Source organism: Oncorhynchus nerka, linkage group LG26 (genome assembly GCF_034236695.1).
Source record: "Oncorhynchus nerka isolate Pitt River linkage group LG26, Oner_Uvic_2.0, whole genome shotgun sequence".
In the NCBI taxonomy this organism is placed as follows: Eukaryota; Metazoa; Chordata; class Actinopteri; order Salmoniformes; family Salmonidae; genus Oncorhynchus; species Oncorhynchus nerka.
In genome coordinates this window covers 52317842-52340927 of record NC_088421.1, presented here as the reverse complement: position 1 = coordinate 52340927, position 23086 = coordinate 52317842, and the positions used below count along the sequence as shown (strand labels likewise).

Here is a 23086-nt window from a genome sequence, read left to right as displayed (position 1 = left end):
ATGACATGACAGACACCGGGGTTTCTGATGACATGACAGACAGAAGGGTTCCATGATGACATGACAGACACCGGGTTCATGATGACATGACAGACAAGGGTTCCATGATGACATGACAGACACCGGGGTTCCATGATGACATGACAGACACCGGGGGTTCCCATGATGACATGACAGACACGGGGTTCCATGAAAACAACTATGACAGACACCGGGGTTCCATGATGACATGACAGACACCGGGGTTCCATGATGACATGACAGACAGGGTTCCATGATGACATGACAGACACCGGAGTTCCATGATGACATGACAGAAACCGGGGTTCCATGATGACATGACAGAAACCGGGGTTCCATGATGACATGACAGACACCGGGTTCCATGATGACATGACAGACACCAGGGTTCCATGATGACATGACAGACACCGGGGTTCCATGATGACATGACAGACACCGGGGTTCCATGATGACATGACAGACACCAGGGTTCCATGATGACATGACAGACACCAAGGTTCCATGATGACATGACAGACACCAGGGTTCCATGATGACATGACAGACACCAGGGTTCCATGATGATATGACAGACACCAAGGTTCCATGATGACATGACAGACACCAGGGTTCCATGATGACATGACAGACACCAGGGTTCCATGATGACATGACAGACACCAGGGTTCCATGATGACATGACAGACACCAAGGTTCCATGATGACATGACAGACACCAGGGTTCCATGATGACATGACAGACACCAGGGTTTCCATGATGACATGACAGACACCAAGGTTCCATGATGACATGACAGACACCAGGGTTCCATGATGACATGACAGACACCAGGTTTCCATGATGACATGACAGACACCAGGGTTCCATGATGACATGACAGACACCAGGGTTCCATGATGACATCAAAGCCACCAGGGTTCCAGCAGTCAGGAGTCCAAGTCTTCTCCAAAGGAAGTTGAACCTAACTCTAACTTTCCTCTGTTCTCCTGCTGAGTCCAGAACAGGAGCAGAAGATGCAGCACTCTGGCTGGCTGGTCTTAGAAAATAATGTACAACCTGGAACCATAAAGGATTCTTTGATTTTCCCCATAGGAGAACCCACTGACAATAGCTATTTTTGGTTCCAAGTAGAACGGTTTAATTAATTCAAGGTTCTACGTGGAACAGTTTCATCACTAAAAGGTTCTAAGTAGAACCTGTTTCACCACCAAAAAGTTATACCTGGGACCAAAAAGGGTTCTCCTATGGGGACAAGAAAAGAGCCCTTTTAGAAAAGCCATTTTTTCTGAGTGTAGTTGTAGTCAGTCAGTCTAGCAGGGAGTCTGGTCTGGAGTAGCCAAACAGTCTGAAGTCTGGTTCATACAGCCTGTAGAGACCCCTCCTGGCCACTAGGGGCACCCTGTTGAACCAGTCCTCCTGCCAGCTGCTGGCCGTGTGGTTCCTGTGAGAGGGGGGGAAGTCAACCACGTTGTCCACCTTCAAAACCCTCAGCAGCTGTTCAGCATCCTCCTCAACCGTCTCCAGCTGACCCACAAAGTCATACTGGGAGGGGGCAGGGGAGAGAGGGGGAGAGACAGAGAGAATGTTAACCCAAACAAATTGACTAGCACGCACCAGCATCAGTCTGTGCTGTCTGTTTTCTTCTTTGTTAACAGTATCCCTTTCCGTCTCATAGTGAGAGAATGAACAGCAAACTTGGTTTCAAGAAACAGATAATGCAACGGCTCTCCCCCTAGATAGTGTGTGTGTGTGTGTGTATTGGACCTAGATGTGTGTGTATTGATATGTGTGTGTGTGTATTGATATGTAGGCTGTGTGTGTGTATTGATATGTAGGCTGTGTGTGTGTATTGATATGTAGGCTGTGTGTGTGTATTGATATGTAGGCTGTGTGTGCCATTTTTAAATGTATGTTGATCTGTCCTTGAGCTGTTCTTGTCTATCAATCATGTTCTGTGCTCTGTGTTCTGTGCTCTGTGTTCTGTGCTCTGTGTTCTGTGTTCTGTGCTGTGTGTTCTGTGCTGTGTGTTCTGTGCTGTGTTCTGTGCTGTGTGTTCTGTGCTCTGTGTTCTGTGTTCTCTGCTGCTGTGTTCTGTGCTGTGTGTTCTGTGTTCTGTGTGTTCTGTGCTCTGTGCTCTGTCTGTGCTGTGTGTTCTGTGCTGTGTGCTCTGTGTGCTCTGTGCTTTGTGCTCTGTGCTGTGTGTTCTGTGCTGTGTTCTGTGTTCTGTGTTCTGTGTGTTCTGTGCTGTGTGCTCTGTGCTGTGTGCTCTGTGTGTTCTGTGCTGTGTGCTCTGTGCTGCTCTGTGCTCTGTGTTGTTCTGTGCTGTGTGCTCTGTTCTGTGCTGTGTGTTGTGTGCTGTGCTGTGTTCTGTGCTGTGTGTTCTGTGCTCTGTGCTCTGTGTTGTGTGTTCTGTGCTCTGGACCCCAGGAGGAGAGGCTGCTGCTTTTGCAACATCATTTGCCTCATCAATCTACACACAATAACCCATAATGACAAAGGGGATACTGGTTTTTACAAATAAAATACCAATATTTACCCTCAGTAGACAGGGGTAGTTTTCATAGAAATACAATTTGTTTTGTTGACAGGTCCAAAATGGATATCTTTGAACATCTGTCTGTAACATTTGATTTGCCTCAAGACACAGTTTTGGAAATCCCTACAATTGCAGAGTTGTCTGACTACCAACCCAATTGAAAGGTTGCTGCTTAAACAAAACAATAGAAAAGGCTTGACTTCCCTTATATTCTTGTCTACTAGATGACATGGCTGACCCATTGGCAAAGGTGAAAAAACAATGGGAAGCATATTTACACAGTGACATGTCCTCTGATGAATGGTCCTTATGACTGAACATGTTCAATACAACCTAGAGAGAAATGGGTAACACATGTATACAAGCTTTCTGAATGGCTGTTGGAGATGCAGCTGAGCCACAGGATCAATCAGTCCTATCTTAAGGACCTCTACTGCACTGGTACAATAGTAGAATCCATGTTATTTGTAAAGTAGTGGGGACTGATGTTTGCTGGTCTGATAAATGCAGAATGTTGGGCTAGATAACAGAGTTCACTCTTCTTTCACAAGAAGGTGGATCTTGTTGGCCCTTACTTCTGCCAAAATACTTATTCTTAGACATTGGATAATAATCTAGTATTTTCATATATTACCTGTATTTGACAGGGGTGGCATAGCCGGTAGACCTGTCTCCAGTGCTCGTTGAAGGGGGCGTCGCTCTCCGTCTTGGGGTCCAGTAGGTATTGGACAAACTCTGAGAAGGAGGGGCGGATTCCCGCAGGAAACGCGTCGCCCACTGCCGCGGGAGGTTCAGAGTGGTTACCATAGCGACGGAGCATGAGCAGAGCGAATCGGCGGTAGAACTCCTCGTTGGGCTGCTCAAACTTGTTCCGATACGCTGAGATGAGGCGGACGAACGGATCTCTGACGAACAGGAACTTAGTGTACTTCTGGAGCTTCACCTTGACAATAAACAAAACCACCTTTATTAAAACCACCTTCAAAAACAAATACACAGTGCATTCGGAAAGTATTCACATTCTGTTACGTTGCAGCCTTATTTTAAAAATGGATTCAATATGTTTCCCCCCCCTCAATCTACACACAATACCCCATAATGACATCACAATACCCCATAATGACATCACAATACCCCATAATGACATCACAATACCCCATAATGACAAAGGTACAAGTTGATACAGGTTTTTAGAAATGTTTTAAAATGTATTACAAATAAAAACAGATATACCTTATTTATAATAAGTATTCAGACCCTTCACTATGAGACTTGAAATTGAGCTCAGGTGCATCCTGTTTCCATTGATCATCCTTGAGATGTTTCTACAACTTGATTGGAGTCCACCTGTGATAAATTCAATTGATTGGACAGGATTTGGAAAGGCACACACCTGTCTATATAAGGTCCCACAGTGTAAGTCAGAGCAGAAACCAAGCCATGAGGTTGAAGGAATCGTAGAGCTCCGAGACAGGATAGTCTTGAGGCACAGATCTGGGGAAGGGACCAAAACGTTTCTGCCGTATTGATGGTCCCCAAGAACCCAGTAGCCTCCATCATTCTTCATCAGTTTGGAACCACCAAGACTCTTCCTGGAACTGGCCGCCCGGCCAACTGAGCAATCGGGGAAGAAGGGCCTTGGTCAAAGAGGTGACCAAAAACCCGATGGTCACTCTGAAAGAACTCCAGAGTTCGTCTGTGGAGATGGGAGAACCTTCCAGAAGGACAACCATCTCTGCAGCACTCCACCAATCAGGCCTTTATGATAGAGTGGCCAGACGGAAGCCACTCCTCAGTAAGAAGGCACATGACAGCCCGCTTGGAGTTTGCCAAAAGGCACCTAAAGACTCTCAGACCATGAGAAACAAGATTCTCTGATGAATCCAAGATTGAACTTTTGGCCTGAATGCCAAGCGTCATGTCTGGAGGCACCATCCCTACAGTGAAGCACGGTGGTGGCAGCATCATGCTGTGGGGATGTTTGTCAGCGGCAGGGACTGGGAGACTAGTCAGGATCGAGGGAAAAATGAACGGTGCAAAGTACAGAGAGATCCTTATTGAAAACCTGATCCAGAACCTCAGACTGGGGCGAAGGTTCACCTTCCAACGGGACAACGACCCTAAGCATACAGCCAAGACAACGCAGGAGGGGTTTCGGGACAATCTCTGAATGTCCTTAAGTGGCCCAGCCAGAGCCCGGACTTGAACCTGATCGAACATCTCTGGAGAGACCTGAAAATAGCTGTGCAGCGATGCTCCCCATTTAACCTGACAGAGCTTGAGAGGATCTGCAGAGAAGAATGGGAGAAACTCTCCAAATACAGGTGTGCCAAGGTTGTAGCATCATACCCAGGAAGACTCTACGATGTAATCGCTGCCAAAGGTGCTTCAACAAACTACTGAGTAAAGGGTCTGGAAACTTATTTAAATGACATTGAAGTTTTATTTTTAATATATTTGCACAAATTTCTAAAACTGTTTTTTTGCTTTGTCATTATGGGGTATTGTGATGTCATTATGGGGTATTGTGATGTCATTATGGGGTATTGTGTGTAGATTGATGAGGGGGAAAAAACAATTTAATCCATTTTAGAATAAGGCTGTAACGTAACAAAATGTGGAAAAAGGGGTCTGAATACTTTCCAAATGCACTGAATACATCACTTTCAGCTTTATATATTAAATTAAACCAAATGTGCCAGCTGTTAACTGACCACCATCAGGGTTCGTGTCAGCTTACTACCATCAGGGTTCGTGTCAGCTGACTACCATCAGGGTTCATGTCAGCTGTTAACTGACCACCATCAGGGTTCGTGTCAGCTGTTAACTGACCACCATCAGGGTTCGTGTCAGCTGTTAACTGACCACCATCAGGGTTCGTGTCAGCTGTTAACTGACCACCATCAGGGTTCGTGTCAGCTGTTAACTGACCACCATCAGGGTTCGTGTCAGCTGTTAACTGACCACCATCAGGGTTCATGTCAGCTGTTAACTGACCACCATCAGGGTTCATGTCAGCTGTTAACTGACCACCATCAGGGTTCGTGTCAGCTGTTAACTGACCACCATCAGGGTTCGTGTCAGCTGTTAACTGACGACCATCAGGGTTCGTGTCAGCTGTTAACTGACCACCATCAGGGTTCTTGTCAGCTGTTAACTGACCACCATCAGGGTTCATGTCAGCTGTTAACTGACCACCATCAGGGTTCATGTCAGCTGTTAACTGACCACCATCAGGGTTCATGTCAGCTGTTAACTGACCACCATCAGGGTTCATGTCAGCTGTTAACTGACCACCATCAGGGTTCATGTTAGAGGTAAGAGATTAGAAGTGAACTGACCTTCATCAGGTGTCGTGAGAACTTCCCGTAGCGTTTCCAGAACTTGTTGAAGGTGAAGTGGAGGCTGCTGTTGTGGACCATCTCCTGAGGAACCGCCAGAGGGTCCCTGTACGGAACTCCCTCCTGGAGCAGACTCTCACTGAGCACGATCATGATCCTCTTCCAGTTACTACACGCCACCTACAGTCAATAGAAATATACATACAATATACAGTGGGGCAAAAAGGTATTTAGTCAGCCACCAATTGTGCAAGTTCTCCCACTTAAAAAGATGAGAGGCCTGTAATTTTCATCATAGGTACACTTCAACTATGACAGACAAAATGAGAAAAAATTCCAGAAAATCACATTGTAATATTCTTTATGAATTTATTTGCAAATTATGGTGGAAAATAAGTATTTGGTCAATAACAAAAGTTTATCTCAATACTTTGTTATATACCCTTTGTTGGCAATGACAGAGGTCAAACATTTTCTGTAAGTCTTCACAAGGTTTTCACACACTGTTGCTGGTATTTTGGCCCATTCCTCCATGCAGATCTCCTCTAGAGCAGTGATGTTTTGGGGCTGTTGCTGGGCAACACGGACTTTCAACTCCCTCCAAAGATTTTCTATGGGGTTGAGATCTGGAGACTGGGCCACTCCAGGATCTTGAAATGCTTCTTACGAAGCCACTCCTTCATTGCCCCGGCGGTGTGTTTGGGATCATTGTCATGCTGAAAGACCCAGCCACGTTTCATATTCAATGCCCTTGCTGATGGAAGGAGGTTTTCACTCAAAATCTCACGATACATGGCCCCATTCATTCTTTCCTTTACACGGATCAGTTGTCCTGGTCTCTTTGCAGAAAAACAGCCCCAAAGCATGATGTTTCCACCCCCATGCTTCACAGTAGGTATGGTGTTCTTTGGATGCAACTCAGCATTCTTTGTTCTCCAAACACGAGTTGGGGTTTTACCAAAAAGTTATATTTTGGTTTCATCTGACCATATGACATTCTCCCAATCTTCTTCTGGATCATCCAAATGCTCTCTAGCAAACTTCAGACGGGCCTGGACATGTACTGGCTTAAGCAGGGGGACACGTCTGGCACTGCAGGATTTGAGTCCCTGGCGGCGTAGTGTGTTAATGATGGTAGGCTTTTTTACTTCGGTCCCAGCTCTCTGCAGGTCATTCACTAGGTCCCCCGTGTGGTTCTGGGATTTTTGCTCACTGTTCTTGTGATCATTTTGACCCCATGGGGTGAGATCTTGCGTGGAGCCCCAGATCGAGGAAGATTATCAGTGGTCTTGTATGTCTTCCATTTCCTAATAATTGCTCCCACAGTTGATTTCTTCAAACGAAGCTGCTTACCTATTGCAGATTCAGTCTTGTGGACAGGTGTCTTTTATACTGATAACAAGTTCAAACAGGTGCCATTAATACAGGTAACGAGTGGAGGGCAGAGGAGCCTCTTAAAGAAGAAGTTACAGGTCTGTGAGAGCCAGAAATCTTGCTAGTTTGTAGGTGACCAAATACTTATTTTCTACCATAATTTGCAAATAAATTCATTAAAACTCCTACAATGTGATTTTCTGGATTTTTTTCTTCTCATTTTGTCTGTCATAGTTGAAGTGTACCTATGATGAAAATTACAGGCCTCTCTCATCTTTTTAAGTGGGAGAACTTGCACAATTGGTGGCTGACTAAATACTTTTTTGCCCCACTGTATACAGTACCAGTCAAAAGTTTGGACACAGCTATTCATTCAAGGGTTTTTCTTTATTTTGACTTTCTTATTTTCTATATTGTACAATAATAGTGAAAACATCAAAACTATAAAATAACACATATGGAATCACGTAGTAACCAAAAGTGTTAAACAAATCAAAATATATTTTCTATTGTAGCCACCCTTTGCATAGCTTTGCACACTCTTGGCATTCTCTCAACCAGCTTCATGAGGAATGCTTTTCCAACCGTATTGAAGGAGTTCCCACATATGCTGAGCACTTGTTGGCTGATTTTCCTTCACTCTGCATTCCAACTCATCCCAAACCATCTCAATTGGTTGAGGTGGGGTGATTGTGGAGGCCAGGTCATCTAATCTAACTCCATCACTCTCCTTCTTCTAATCCCTACACAGCCAAGTAAGACCCAGCAACACATTGGACAGTAGGTATGGGCTTCTTTTCTGCATCTTTCTTTCAACTCCACTGGTGTGCATGGTCAAAGACCTGGCCAAAGACCTGGCCAAAGACCTCTACTTTTATGTCATCCTAAAAATGTAAACGCCTGGAGATTGCTAAACGGCATTGGAACTTGGATTGGAACCTGTGCAATGGTCAGATGACATAAAAATAGAGCTCTTTGGCCAAGCACACCAGTGGTGGGTTTGACTCCGAGTGGCACAGCGGTCTGAGGCACTGCATCTCAGTGCTGAGACCCTGACCTGTTCACCTGACGTGCTACCTTGTCCGGACTTTATTTATTTATTTGTTTAACTCTCTCTCTCTACCGCACCTGCTGTCTCTAACTCTGAATGCTCGGCTATGAAAAGCCAACTGACATTTACTCCTGAGGTGCTGACCTGTTAAACCCTCTATCAATCAATCAAATGTATTCATAAAGCCCTTCATACATCAGCCGATATCACAAGGTGCTATACAGAAACCCAGCCTAAAACCCCAAACAGCAAGCAATGCAGATGTAGAAGCACGGTGGCTAGGAAAAACTCCCAAGAAAGGCCAGAACCTAGGAAGAAACCTAGAGAGGAACCAGGCAGTGAGGGGTGTTCAGTCCTCTTCTGGCTGTGAGGGGTGAAGATTATGGCCAAGGTGTCCAAGATGTTCAAACGTTCATAGATGACCAGCAGGGTCAATTAATAATAATCAGGGGGTGCAACAGGTCAGCACCTCAGGAGCTAACCACTGTGATGATTATTATTTGACCCTGCTGGTCATTATGAACATTTGAACAACTTGGCCATGTACTGTTATAATCTCCACACAGCACAGCCCGAAGAGGACTGGCCACCCCTCACAGCCTGGTTCCTCTCTAGGTTTCTTCCTAGGTTCTGGCCTTTCTAGGGAGTTTTTCCTAGCCACAGTGCTTCTACACCTGCATTCCTTGCTGTTTGGGGTTTTAGGCTGGTGTAAAAATGGCTTCATGAACATATTTGATTTGATTAGAGGCATCACTACAGGTTCGAATACAGGCTGTATCACAACCGGCCGTGATTGGGAGTCCCATAGGGCGGCGCACAATTGGCACAGCGTCGTTCGGGTTTGGCCATCATTGTAAATAGGTCAGTTAAAGAATTTGTTCTGAACTGACTTGCCTGGTTAAATAAAGGTTAAATAAAGCCCAGGGCTGTGTGTGTGTGTGTGTGTGTGTGTACCTTGGGGACGTAGCAGTATATGATACCGTGGCGGTCGTCGACGATCAGGTGATCCAGCTCCCTGTTGGGGATGTCGTCAAACGAACGGTTCTTCCCCGGAAAAGCCAGGTCATCACCATGGTGACAGAGGTCATGGAGACGCTGCCGCCTTCTCTCCTGAAAAGAGAGAGAGTGGGGAGAGAGCGGAGGGGGGAGAGAGCGAGAGGCATGAAAACAAGAGTGAGAGGTGAGAGAGAGAAACAAATTTGACCCCAATAACTACTGTGGGATATTTGTCCACAGCAACCTTGGGAAAATCCTCTGCATTGAGCAAATGTCAAATTGTATTTTTACCAAATGACTGTATGATAGACCACGTATTCACCCTGCACCCTAATTAACAAACAAACGAACTAAAAAGAAAGGCAAAGTCTCCTCTTTGTTGATTTCAAAAAAGCTTTGACTCAATTTGGTATGAAGGCCTGCTATACAAACTGATGGAAAGTGGTGTTGGGGAAAAAACGACATTATAAAATCTATGTACACAAAAAACAAGTGTGCAGTTAAGGCAAAAAAAACATCAATTTCTATCCACGGGGTTGTGGAGTGAGACAGGGATGCAGCTTGAGCCCCCACCCTCTTCAACATATATATCAAGGAATTGGTGAGGGCACTAGAACAGTCTGCAACCGGCCTCACCCTACTAGAATGTGAAGTCAAATGTCTACTGTTTGCTGATGATCTGGTGCTCCTGTCCCCAAACAAGGAGGGCCTACAGCAGCACCAAGATCTTCTGCACAAATTCTGTCAGACCTGGGCCCTGACAGTAAATCTCAGTAAGACAAAAATAATGGTGTTCCAAAAAAGGTCCAGTTGCCAGGACCACAAATAAAAATTCCATCTAGACACCGTTGCCCTAGAGCACACAAAAAACTATACATAACTCGGCCTAAACATCAGTGCCACAGAGCTGTGATCGATCTGAGAGACAAGGCAAGAAGAGCCTTCTATACCATAAAAAGGAACATAACATTTAAAATCCCAATTAGGATCTGGCTAAAAATGCTTGAATCATGTTATAGAACCCATTGCCCTTTATGGTTGTGAGATCTGGGGTCCGCTCACCAACCAAGAATACACAAAATGAGACAAACACCAAATTGAGACATGCATGCAGAATTCTGCAAAAACATCCTCTGTGTACAACGTAAAACATGCAGAGTAATGTATGCAGAGCAGAATTAGGCCGATACCTGCTAATTATCAAAATCCAGAAAAAAGCTGTTAAATTCTACAACCACCTAAAAGGAAGCAATTCCCAAACCTTCCATAACAAAGCCATCACCTACAGAGAGATGAACCTGGAGAAGAGTCCCCTAAGCAAGCTGGTCCTGGGGCTCTGTTCACAAACACACCCTACAGAGAGATGAACCTGGAGAAGAGTCCCCTAAGCAAGCTGGTCCTGGGGCTCTGTTCACAAACACAAACACACCCCACAGAGAGATGAATCTGGAGAAGAGTCCCCTAAGCAAGCTGGTTCTGCGACTCTGTTCATAAACACAAACACAAAACAGACCCCACTGAGTCCCAGGACAGCAACACAATTAGACCCAATCATGAGAAAACAAAAAGAGAATTACTTGAGACATTGGAAAGAATTAACAAAAAAACAGAGCAAACTGGAATGCTATTTGGTCCTAAACAGAGAGCACCGTGGCAGAATACCTGACCACTGTGACTGACACAAACTTAAGGAAAGCTTTGACTATGTACAGACTTAGATAGCATAGCCTTGCTATTGAGAAAGGACGCCGTAGGCAGACCTGGCTCTCAAGAGAAGACAGGCTATGTGCACACTGCCCACAAAATGAGGTGGAAACAAAGCTGCACTTCCTAACCTCCTGCCCAATGTATGACCATATTAGAGACACATTTTTTCCCTCAGATTAAACACAGACCTACAAAGAATTAAAAAACAAACCCAATTTTGATAAACTCCCATATCTACTGGGTGAAATACCAGTGCGCCATCACAGCAGCAAGATGTGTGACCTGTTGCCACAAGAAAAGGGAAACCAGTGAAGAACAAACACATTTCAGTTTGATTTATTTTCCCTTTTGTACTTTAACTATTTGCAAGTGATAAGACATTTGAAATGTCTTTATTCTTTTTAACTTTTGTGATTGTAATGTTTTCTGTAAATTTGTATTGTTTATTTCACTTTTGTTTATTATCTACTTCACTTGCTTTGGCAATGTTAACATATGTTTTCCATGCCAACAGAGCCCTTACATTGAATTGTATTGAGAGGGAGGGTTAGGATTACCTGTCCTAGTCGTTTCTCGGGGTCGATGGGCGTCAGATGGACTTTCCACTCCCTCCGGGGAACATACCGCTCCTCAGCGTGCTCTGATTGGTTGGCAGAGTCTGGGGGGGCGGAATCTGTAGGATCATTGGTTCCCTCCAGGAACTGGTTTACGAAGGCATTGATGTCGGAGAGGAAGTAGGGGGTTGGGTGTGTGGGGGAGTGGTGAGGGGCGGGCCGGGGGGAGAGGGGGGGCAGGTAGAGGTGAGAGGCTCCAACGTCGTCCCAGTAGAGAATAATCAACAGGATCATAAAGACTGAACCCAGAACCAGAGAGACACGGAACCACCTCCACTTCCCCATGTTGACACCCTTAACACAAGCAGCAGAGAACATAGACTGTTACACAAACACTGTTACACAAACACACTAGAGGTCGACCCATTAATCGAAAAGGCCGATTAATTAGGACCAAATTTCAAGTTTTCATAACAATCGGGAATCTGCATTTTTGGACGCCGATTATGGCCGATTACATTGCACTCCACGAGGAGACTGCGTGGCAGGCTGACTACCTGTTACACGAGTGCAGCTAGGAGCCAAGGTAAGTTGCTAGCTAGCATTAAACTTATCTTATAAAAAACAATCAATCTTCACAACTACACATGGTTGATGATATTACTAGTTTATCTAGCTTGTCCTGCGTTGTATATAATCAATGCAGTGTCTGTTAATTTGTCATCGAATCACAGCCTACTTCGCCAAACGGGGGAGGATTTAACAAGGGAATTCACGAAAAAAGCACTGTCGTTGCACCAATGTGTACCTAACCATAAACATCAATGCCTTTCTTAAAATCAATACACAAGTATATATTTTTTAAACCTGCATATTTTGTTCATATTGCCTGCTAACATGAATTTCTATTAACTAGGGAAATTGTGTCACTTCTCTTGCATTCTGTGCAAGCAGAGTCAGGGTAAATGCAGCAATTTGGGCCGCCTGGCTCGTTGCGAACTGTGTGAAGACCATTTCTTCCTAACAAAGACCGTAATTAATTTGACAGAATTGTACATAATTATGACATAACATTAAAGGTTGTGCAATGTAACAGCAATATTCAGACTTAGAGATGCCACCCGTTAGGGTTAGGGTTAGATAAAATACGGAACGGTTCCGTCTTTCACTGAAAGAATTCATGTTTTGTTTTCAAAATGATAGTTTCCGGATTTGACCATATTAATGACCTAAGGCTCGTATTTCTGTGTGTTGTTATAATTAAATCTATGATAGAGCAGTCTGACTAAGTGGTGGTAGGCAGCATCAGTCTAACTGAGTGGTGGTAGGCAGCAGCAGTCTGACTGAGCGATGGTAGGCAGCAGCAGTCTGACTGAGCGGTGGTAGGCAGCAGCAGTCTGACTGAGTGGTGGTAGACAGCAGCAGTCTGACTAAGTGGTGGTAGACAGCAGCAGTCTGACTAAGTGGTGGTAGACAGCAGCAGTCTGACTGAGTGGTGGTAGACAGCAGCAGTCTGACTGAGTGGTGGTAGACAGCAGCAGTCTGACTAAGTGGTGGTAGGCAGCAGCAGGCTCGTAAGCATTCATTCAAACAGCACTTTCCTGCGTTTGCCAGCAGCTCTTCGCTGTGCTTCAAGCATTGAGCTGTTTATGACTTCAAGCCTGTCAACTCCCGAGATTAGGCTGGCAATACTATAGTGCCTATAAGAACATCCAATAGTCAAAGGTATATGAAATACAAATGGTATAGAGAGAAATAGTCCTATAATAACTACAACCTTGTCGTATTGATGAGACCAAGGCGCAGCGTGATATGAATACATACTTATTTTAATAAAGAAAGAACACTAAACAAACTAACCTTGACGCTATATAAACCGAGTGCTGACAGGCAACTACACATAGACAATAACCCACAAAACCAAAACAGAAAATGGCAACCTAAATAGGATCCCCAATCAGAGACAACGATAAACAGCTGCCTCTGATTGGGAACGAATTCAGGCCACCATAGACCTACATTTACCTAGACATACCAAAACCCCATAGATGTACAAAAACCCTAGACAAGACAAAAACACACATAGCACCCTCGTCACATCCTGACCTAACCAAAATAATAAAGAAAACAAAGATAACTAAGGACAGGGTGTAACAAAACCTAAAACTGCTTCCCTGGGAATATTGAAGACTCATGTTAAAAGGAACCACCAGCCTTCATATGTTCTCATGTTCTGAGCAAGGAACTTAAACATTAGCTTTCTTACATGGCACATATTGCACTTTTACTTTCTTCTCCAACACTTTGTTTTTGCATTTTTTAAACCAAATTGAACATGTTTCATTATTTAAACCAAATTGAACATGTTTCATTATTTAAACCAAATTGAACATGTTTCATTATTTAAACCAAATTGAACATGTTTCATTATTTAAACCAAATTGAACATGTTTCATTATTTATTTGAGACTAAATTGATTTTATTGATGTATTATATTAAGTTAGAATAAAAGTGTTCATTCAGTATTGTTGTAATTGTCATTAATACAAATATATATATAAAAATCGTCCGATTAATCAGTATCGGCTTTTTTTGGTCCTCCAATAATCGGTATCGGCGTTGAAAAATCAGAATCGGTCGACCTCTAAAACACACACACTGAATTCAGGACTTGTGAAATTAATACTTTAATTAATTTATCCAAATAGTTTAACCATCTTTTTGCTGGTCTGGCTTTCAAGTTTGTCTATGAAAATGCCCTTTTTTATTATCACAATTAAAACCAGAATCATGCTTAATGCACATTCACTAATAATGACTCACTTCACGTAGCAGACATTATAGAAAATTACCAAAGATCTCATAAACAATCTCTCAAGCACAAGCCTAGGTGCTAGTGCAGGGGTGGGCAATTCCAGTCCTCAGGGCCTGATTGGTATCAGTTTTGTCCCAGCTAACACACCTAACTCCAATAATGACCTAATCATGAGAAAAAGTCGCTAACTATAGTGACAAAGTTGCTAAATATAGGGACAAAGTCATTGGAAGGGTCTAAAAAGTCACTAAATATAGGAACAAAGTCATTGGAAGGGTCTGAGAAGTCACTAAATATAGGAACAAAGTCATTGGAAGGGTCTGAGAAGTCACTAAATATAGGAACAAAGTCATTGGAAGGGTCTGAGAAGTCACTAAATATAGGAACAAAGTCATTGGAAGGGTCTGAGAAGGGTCTGAAGAGAAGTCACTAAATATAGGAACAAAGTCTAAATTGGAAGGAACAAAGTCTGAAGAAGTCACTAAATATAGGAACAAAGTCATTGGAAATCACTAAATATAGGAACAAAGTCATTGGAAGGGTCTGAGAAGTCACTAGGAACAAAATTGGAAGGAACAAAGTCAGGGTCTGAGAAGTTGAAGGGTCTGAGAAATCACTAAATATAGGAACAAAGTCACTGAGAAAATAGGAACAAAGTCATTGGGTCACTGAACAAAGTCATTAAGGGTCTAAATCACTAAATATAGGAACAAAGTAACTAAATATAGGGACAAAGTAACTAAATATAGGGACAAAGTAACTAAATATAGGGACAAAGTAACTAAATATAGGGACAAAGTAACTAAATATAGGGACAAAGTCATTGGAAGGGTCTGAGAAGTAACTAAATATAGGGACAAAGTACCTAAATATAGGAACAAAGTACCTAAATATAGGGACAAAGTACCTAAATATAGGGACAAAGTACCTAAATATAGGGACAAAGTAACTAAATATAGGAACAAAGTACCTAAATATAGGGACAAAGTACCTAAATATAGGGACAAAGTCATTGGAAGGGTATGAGAAGTCACTAAATATAGGAACAAAGTAACTAAATATAGGGACAAAGTACCTAAATATAGGGACAAAGTAACTAAATATAGGGACAAGTCATTACATATTCCGACACGTCATGATCTACACCTACATTTAAATGAGTCTACTTTGCCCACATTGTGTCCAGATTCCCTTGACTGAAATGGCAGTATGCATTCTGCAAACGGTGGAACAGGCTAAATCTGACAATAACACGACAACCTGATAGCAGTTGCCCACTACTTCAGATAACTATCCAGCTACCTTATGTAGCTAGACAGCCAGCTAGCAAAGCTAAAGAGACACGCTAGGAATGGATTTCCTCCAACGTTTAATGAAAAAAGGTGCCTCGCTCCCAAAACACGTTTTCTGGAGATTTGTGGGTGAAGTACTGATAACGTCTCCCACTGTATGTGCTTTCGGCAGCCTGATAGTCCAGACTGAGGAGAAATCCGCACATCATTAATGCATCCCTGACCACCTCCCGGTCACCCAGATATGAACACAATCAGACCACAATCAGACTTTTGTGCATCTAGACTTTTCAATGCGATCTTCGTATTCTGTTAGCAGAAGTGGCATGTAAGTGTCAAGCGTAGACACCCAGCCTCTTTCTCCCTGGATTTGTTTCAAAGGACAGCTGCCTACCAAAACCGGTCTGTGTGATATGTCAGACCTGCCTCAGCAACAATGGATATGAAGCCATAAAACATCTGCTGACATTTAGAAACAAAGCATCAACATCTCAAGGATAAAAATAGAGCTACAGAGCTACTATTTTTATTTCTTAACTGGTTATTGAAGCGCTCTTCCCATTCTCCATTCAAGTGCTTAGGTAATGGTAAGTAGGCTTCAGCGTGTCACACACCACTGCAATGAGCTGGAGGCAGAATGCATTTAAAAAACATACTTAAGGTTTCACACAATTAACGTTTTACTTCAAATTATGAGGCACTTTGCTTCAAAGTAGCCGAGCCAAAATCCATTTCTATAAATGTGGCGGCATTTATTTTAGGGCGGCAGGTAGCTGAGTGGATAAGAGCATTGGGCCAGTAACCGAAAGGTTGCTGGTTTGAATCCCCGAGCCAACTAGGTGAAAAACCTATTGATGTGCCCTTGAGCAAGGAACTTAACACTAATTGCTCTGGAAAAGAGCATCTGCTAAATGACTAAAATGTTAAAAAAAATAAAAATAAAGATTTCCATATGACATTGAAACCAGTAACCTATTTTATTCGTTTTCAAATACATTTTCTTTAATTTTACAGTAGCCAAAGGCACAATCCTAGTCATATTAGCATCCCATGCTAGTTGATGATAATCCTAGTCATATTAGCATCCCATGCTAGTTGATGATAATCCTAATCATATTAGCATCCCATGCTAGTTGATGATAATCCTAATCATATTAGCATCCCATGCTACTTGATGATAATCCTGGTCATATTAGCATCCCATGCTAGTTGATGATAATCCTAATCATATTAGCATCCCATGCTAGTTGATAATCCTGGTCATATTAGCATCCCATGCTAGTTGATGATAATCTTAGTCATATTAGCATCCCATGCTAGTTGATGATAATCCTGGTCATATTAGCATCCCATGCTACTTGATGATAATCCTGGTCATATTAGCATCCCATGCTAGTTGATGATAATCCTAATCATATTAGCATCCCATGCTAGTTGATAATCCTGGTCATATTAGCATCCCATGCTACTTGATGATAATCCTGGTCATATTAGCATCCCATGCTAGTTGATGATAATCTTAGTCATATTAGCATCCCATGCTACTTGATGATAATCCTGGTCATATTAGCATCCCATGCTACTTGATGATAATCCTGGTCATATTAGCATCCCATGCTAGTTGATGATAATCCTAATCATATTAGCATCCCATGCTAGTTGATAATCCTGGTCATATTAGCATCCCATGCTAGTTGATAATCCTGGTCATATTAGCATCCCATGCTAGTTGATAATCCTGGTCATATTAGCATCCCATGCTAGTTGATGATAATCCTGGTCATATTAGCATCCCATGCTAGTTGATAATCCTGGTCATATTAGCATCCCATGCTAGTTGTTGCATCTTTCGATCTCCCCTCATTCTAAGTTAACAGATATTTTCAGTCACATCGTATGTGCAGTGTGCTTTTGACAAGGTGTTTTCCACTAATTGCATTATGGAATGAACATTCGCGCGTAGCCTACTGCTGTGTGCGCAGTTGTAATGTGAAGAAATAATATTTTATCAATATTTTTAAATAAAATGTTTTGATCTGTTGCATCAGCCTCAATACTTTTAAATACGTTTTGGGATGTAGCCTAGGCTCACTGGTATGAATTTGGGATCTATTGTCCCACAACTGTCCCAGAGTTTGTTTGGAATAGGCTATTTATTTTTCTCACAGAATGACGAGCTGACCAATAGAATAGGTACACTTTTGTACTATTGGGGACAGTACTGTGACAGACCAGTGATTTTGCTGTCCGTTACTTGTTGGCTGAGGAAAAGTAAACGTGGACAGTTACTCTAACTTCTTCAAAGTGCATCGGAATTTGGTAAGAAGGACATCATTACATCCTGGAGTTGCATGTTCTGCCAAAATGAATTACCATAATGTAAATGTAATTCTGTCATTCTGAGCACTGTGGGTGAATTACCATAATGTAAATGTAATTCTGTCATTCTGAGAGCACTGTGGGTGAATTACCATAATGTAAATGTCATTCTGAGCACTGTGGGTGAATTACCATAATGTAAATGTAATTCTGTCATTCTGAGCACTGTGGGTGAATTACCATAATGTAAATGTAATTCTGTCATTCTGAGCACTGTGGGTGAACTACCATAATGTAAATGTAATTCTGTCATTCTGAGCACTGTGGGTGAATTACCATAATGTACATGTAATTCTGTCATTCTGAGCACTGTGGATGAACTACCATAATGTAAATGTAATTCTGTCATTCTGAGCACTGTGGATGAACTACCATAATGTAAATGTAATTCTGTCATTCTGAGCACTGTGGGTGAATTACCATAATGTACATGTAATTCTGTCATTCTGAGCACTGTGGATGAACTACCATAATGTAAATGTAATTCTGTCATTCTGAGCACTGTGGATGAACTACCATAATGTAAATGTAATTCTGTCATTCTGAGCACTGTGGGTGAACTACCATAATGTAAATGTAATTCTGTCATTCTGAGCACTGTGGGTGAATTACCATAATGTAAATGTAATTCTGTCATTCTGAGCACTGTGGGTGAATTACCATAATGTAAATGTAATTCTGTCATTCTGAGCACTGTGGGTGAACTACCATAATGTAAATGTAATTCTGTCATTCTGAGCACTGTGGGTGAATTACCATAATGTAAATGTAATTCTGTCATTCTGAGCACTGTGGGTGAACTACCATAATGTAAATGTAATTCTGTCATTCTGAGCACTGTGGGTGAACTACCATAATGTACATGTAATTCTGTCATTCTGAGCACTGTGGGTGAATTACCATAATGTAAATGTAATTCTGTCATTCTGAGCACTGTGGATGAATTACCATAATGTAAATGTAATTCTGTCATTCTGAGCACTGTGGGTGAATTACCATAATGTAAATGTAATTCTGTCATTCTGAGCACTGTGGGTGAATTACCATAATGTAAATGTAATTCTGTCATTCTGAGCACTGTAGATGAACTACCATAATGTAAATGTAATTCTGTCATTCTGAGCACTGTGGATGAACTACCATAATGTAAACATTCTGAGGGTGGATGCCATAATCAGATTACCAACCAATGCATATGGGTCCAGAGACACATTTTCCTAACGGAAACCCTGCTACGTACACACACGCACACTAAGGACCTATAACCTATTACTACTAATAATAAAAGGTTATGTGGCTGTCATTCCAATTATTATTTTTATAGATGTTTTACTAGTGATATTTTTCCTACTGTTCTTGCTATTGCAGTTGTTGTTGTTGCATCTTCCCCTCTCAGATAAAAAGATAGTAATTACTATTCCATCTCTTCTGAAGTGTTCTCTGTGTTAAAACACAGAGCTTCACAGTTCTTTTCCAACCATTCTAAATATGGAACTCTGCAGCTATAGTGTGTCACTTCCTCTTCCTGTAGAGATGTACACACACAATTCTGTAGTTAGAAGCAGAGGAGAGAAGAGGAAGACAGGAGAGAGGAGAAGAGGAAGAGAGTGGAGAGATGAGAGGAGGAGGGAAAGGAGGACAGGAGAGAGGGGAGGAGAGATGAGAGGAGGAGAGACGAAAGGAGGAGTGGAGAGGAAAGGAGGAGAGGAGGAGGAGGAGGAGAGGAGGACAAGGGGAGGAGGAGGAGAGGAGGAGGGGAGAGGAGGTGGGGAGGAGGGGAGGAGAGAGGAGAGATGAGAGGAGGAGAGAGGAGGAGAGGTGAGAGGAGGACAGGAGAGGAAAGGACTGGAGAGAGGAGGATGAAAGGGAGGAAAGGAGAGTGGGGGAGAGGAGAGAGGGGAGGAGTCTGTATGCTCCAGGAAGAAAGACTATTAGTCCGATTCCTTCACTCACTGTTCCACACAACTCACATAGGAAACATGGGACTGACACACACACACACACACACACACACACGTCTCACCTTCAGCTAGATGATATAAGAGCAGATGGGTTAGATTATGGTTAGGTTATGGGTTCAGATACACCGTTATTACAGCGGGGTTTAGTCACGTGCAGCAGCAGCCCGGTTGGGTCTCGCGAATACAATGTCGCCTTTCACAGCGCAAGACGAGGAGCGAACAGAACGGGCTTTACATCCGGAGCTGTTTAGAAACGGATTGAGCTGCGACTGATGAATATACATACTTCTAAGGGTGTGGGTTAGATGCATACACATGTTAGGGAAAGGAGATTCGGGCTGGGATGGAGAGAGGAAGGACAATTATCTGTGACTAGTTGCAGACCAGCAGTCTCTTCTCCTTACTCAGCCCTGTCAGACACCCTGTTTCCCAGCGGAGCGCAGCTCAGTGACACGGAGCTGTTTCTTTCTGTACCATGTACTCTAACACTATCTATCATGACGTTAGAGACTCTTTATTACCGGAAACACAACTCACCTCCGCCAGGGTCTCGAGCTCTCCCCGTTCCCGCCGCGTCAGCTGAGATGCGCAAGCAGCTTATTTGTGTCCAGACCGAGAGGCTGTTCACAAAGCACGGAAACATCGCGAGAGTTTGTGCTCTGTTTCTACAGAGCGAGATGAATCAAAAGTATGGGGCCAATTGCATGTATTGAATTTAAAATAAAATAAATCATAAATATGGAAAATAAAGTTGAAAATGTAAACATGATATTTTCAAGGAAAGGTGAAATAATGGATGTTGAAATCATTTTTTTGTATGCTGTGGAGAAAGATGCTGTGCATCTTGCCTCATTCTATGTGCATGGACATCTGAGACTCCGATATAATGTGTTTTTTCTCAAAGTTGTGGGGATGTCACGTGTCCTATCTACATGCTTACGAAACTTCTATTGGGTCAAATAAACCTCACATAGCAAATAAGCCATCTATTTTTTTGTTGACCAAATTCGACACTGATTGACCTCCATGCAAAACTCCTTGCTTGGTGAGCGAAACTACACCACCTGCTGGAGGCAGAGTTTCCTACAAGTCGGTCCTTTCTTCCTAATTTATCTAGACAATTCAGTTAAGAACAAATTCTTATTTACAATGATGGCCTACCATGGAACAGTCTGACCCCTGTTCAGAACGACAGATTTGAACCTTGTCAGTTTAGGGATTCCATCCAGCAACCTTTCAGTTACAGGCCCAACACCTGCCACCCCAATCTGACCCAGGAATGGGAGAGTTTTCTATGGGGCCAATTACACGCCATATGTATTGAATTTTAAATATAATACATCGTAAACATGAAAAATAAAGTTGAAAATGTAAACATTATATTTTCGAGAAAGAGGGAAATAATGGATGTTGAAATCAAAAACCAAACAATTGAAAGCAAAATGTTTACATTTTACAAAATTGTTTTCTGTAAACAAAAATAATCATCAAAAGTGTAGTAACCTGGTATATGTATGTTAAGTATAATGTTTACCAACAGATGGCAGTATTGGTTCAATACAGGGTTTACTCAGCCAGCGGCGATTCATTTGCAGTCTGGACGCGGAGGGGTGAACATCTCCTGCTCTGACTGCTGCTCGAGGACTGGGCCACATGTGAGTGCTTTGGGACGGGGGTGGGGCCCATGGCAGCACCTGCTGCTCATTGAGAAGAGTAAGAACAATACGTGTGTTCACGTCAGAGTCTCCAAAAGTCTCTAATAACACCAGAAAAAGTCGCTAGATTTGTCGCTATTTTGAAAATGTGTCCTTAGAGGGGTCTGAATACTCGCTAAATATAGCGACTAAGTCGCTAAGTTGGCAACAGTAACTTGAAGTAATTGTTTCCCTTGCTCTGCAAAGCCTTTTGTGGAGTGATAGGTAACGATGCTTCGAGGGTGTCAAAGCCTTTTGTGGAGTGATAGGTAACGATGCTTCGAGGGTGTCAAAGCCTTTTGTGGAGTGATAGGGAACGATGCTTCGAGGGTGTCAAGGCCTTTTGTGGAGTGATAGGTAACGATGCTTCGAGGGTGTCAAAGCCTTTTGTGGAGTGATAGGTAACGATGCTTCGAGGGTGTCAAAGCCTTTTGTGGAGTGATAGGGAACGATGCTTCGAGGGTGTCAAAGCCTTTTGTGGAGTGATAGGTAACGATGCTTCGAGGGTGTCAAAGCCTTTTGTGGAGTGATAGGTAACGATGCTTCGAGGGTGTCAAAGCCTTTTGTGGAGTGATAGGTAACGATGCTTCGAGGGTGTCAAAGCCTTTTGTGGAGTGATAGGTAACGATGCTTCGAGGCTGTCAAGGCCTTTTGTGGAGTGATAGGTAACGATGCTTCGAGGGTGTCAAAGCCTTTTGTGGAGTGATAGGTAACGATGCTTCGAGGCTGTCAAGGCCTTTTGTGGAGTGATAGGTAACGATGCTTCGAGGCTGTCAAGGCCTTTTGTGGAGTGATAGGGAACGATGCTTCGAGGGTGTCAAGGCCTTTTGTGGAGTGATAGGTAACGATGCTTCGAGGGTGTCAAGGCCTTTTGTGGAGTGATAGGGAACGATGCTTCGAGGGTGTCAAGGCCTTTTGTGGAGTGATAGGTAACGATGCTTCGAGGGTGTCAAAGCCTTTTGTGGAGTGATAGGGAACGATGCTTCGAGGGTGTCAAAGCCTTTTGTGGAGTGATAGGGAACGATGCTTCGAGGGTGTCAAAGCCTTTTGTGGAGTGATAGGTAACGATGCTTCGAGGCTGTCAAGGCCTTTTGTGGAGTGATAGGTAACGATGCTTCGAGGGTGTCAAAGCCTTTTGTGGAGTGATAGGTAACGATGCTTCGAGGGTGTCAAGGCCTTTTGTGGAGTGATAGGTAACGATGCTTCGAGGGTGTCAAAGCCTTTTGTGGAGTGATAGGGAACGATGCTTCGAGGGTGTCAAAGCCTTTTGTGGAGTGATAGGTAACGATGCTTCGAGGGTGTCAAGGCCTTTTGTGGAGTGATAGGTAACGATGCTTCGAGGGTGTCAAGGCCTTTTGTG

General features: G+C 43.0%; 1 protein-coding gene across 1 annotated transcript; it reads right to left on the bottom strand.

Moving 5' to 3' along the window:
- Positions 1–762: 762 nt before the first annotated feature.
- On the bottom strand, positions 763–20663 carry LOC135564825 (carbohydrate sulfotransferase 12-like). The gene is made up of 6 exons (XM_065010889.1): positions 20570–20663; positions 11588–11938; positions 9282–9437; positions 5903–6082; positions 3196–3504; positions 763–1567 (listed from the first exon to the last, which is right to left on the bottom strand). The coding sequence occupies exons 2-6, from the start codon at positions 11927–11929 to the stop codon at positions 1331–1333; spliced, it is 1224 nt and encodes a 407-aa protein (XP_064866961.1). The 5' UTR covers positions 11930–11938; positions 20570–20663; the 3' UTR covers positions 763–1330.
- Between the last annotated feature and the right edge of the window lie 2423 nt (positions 20664–23086).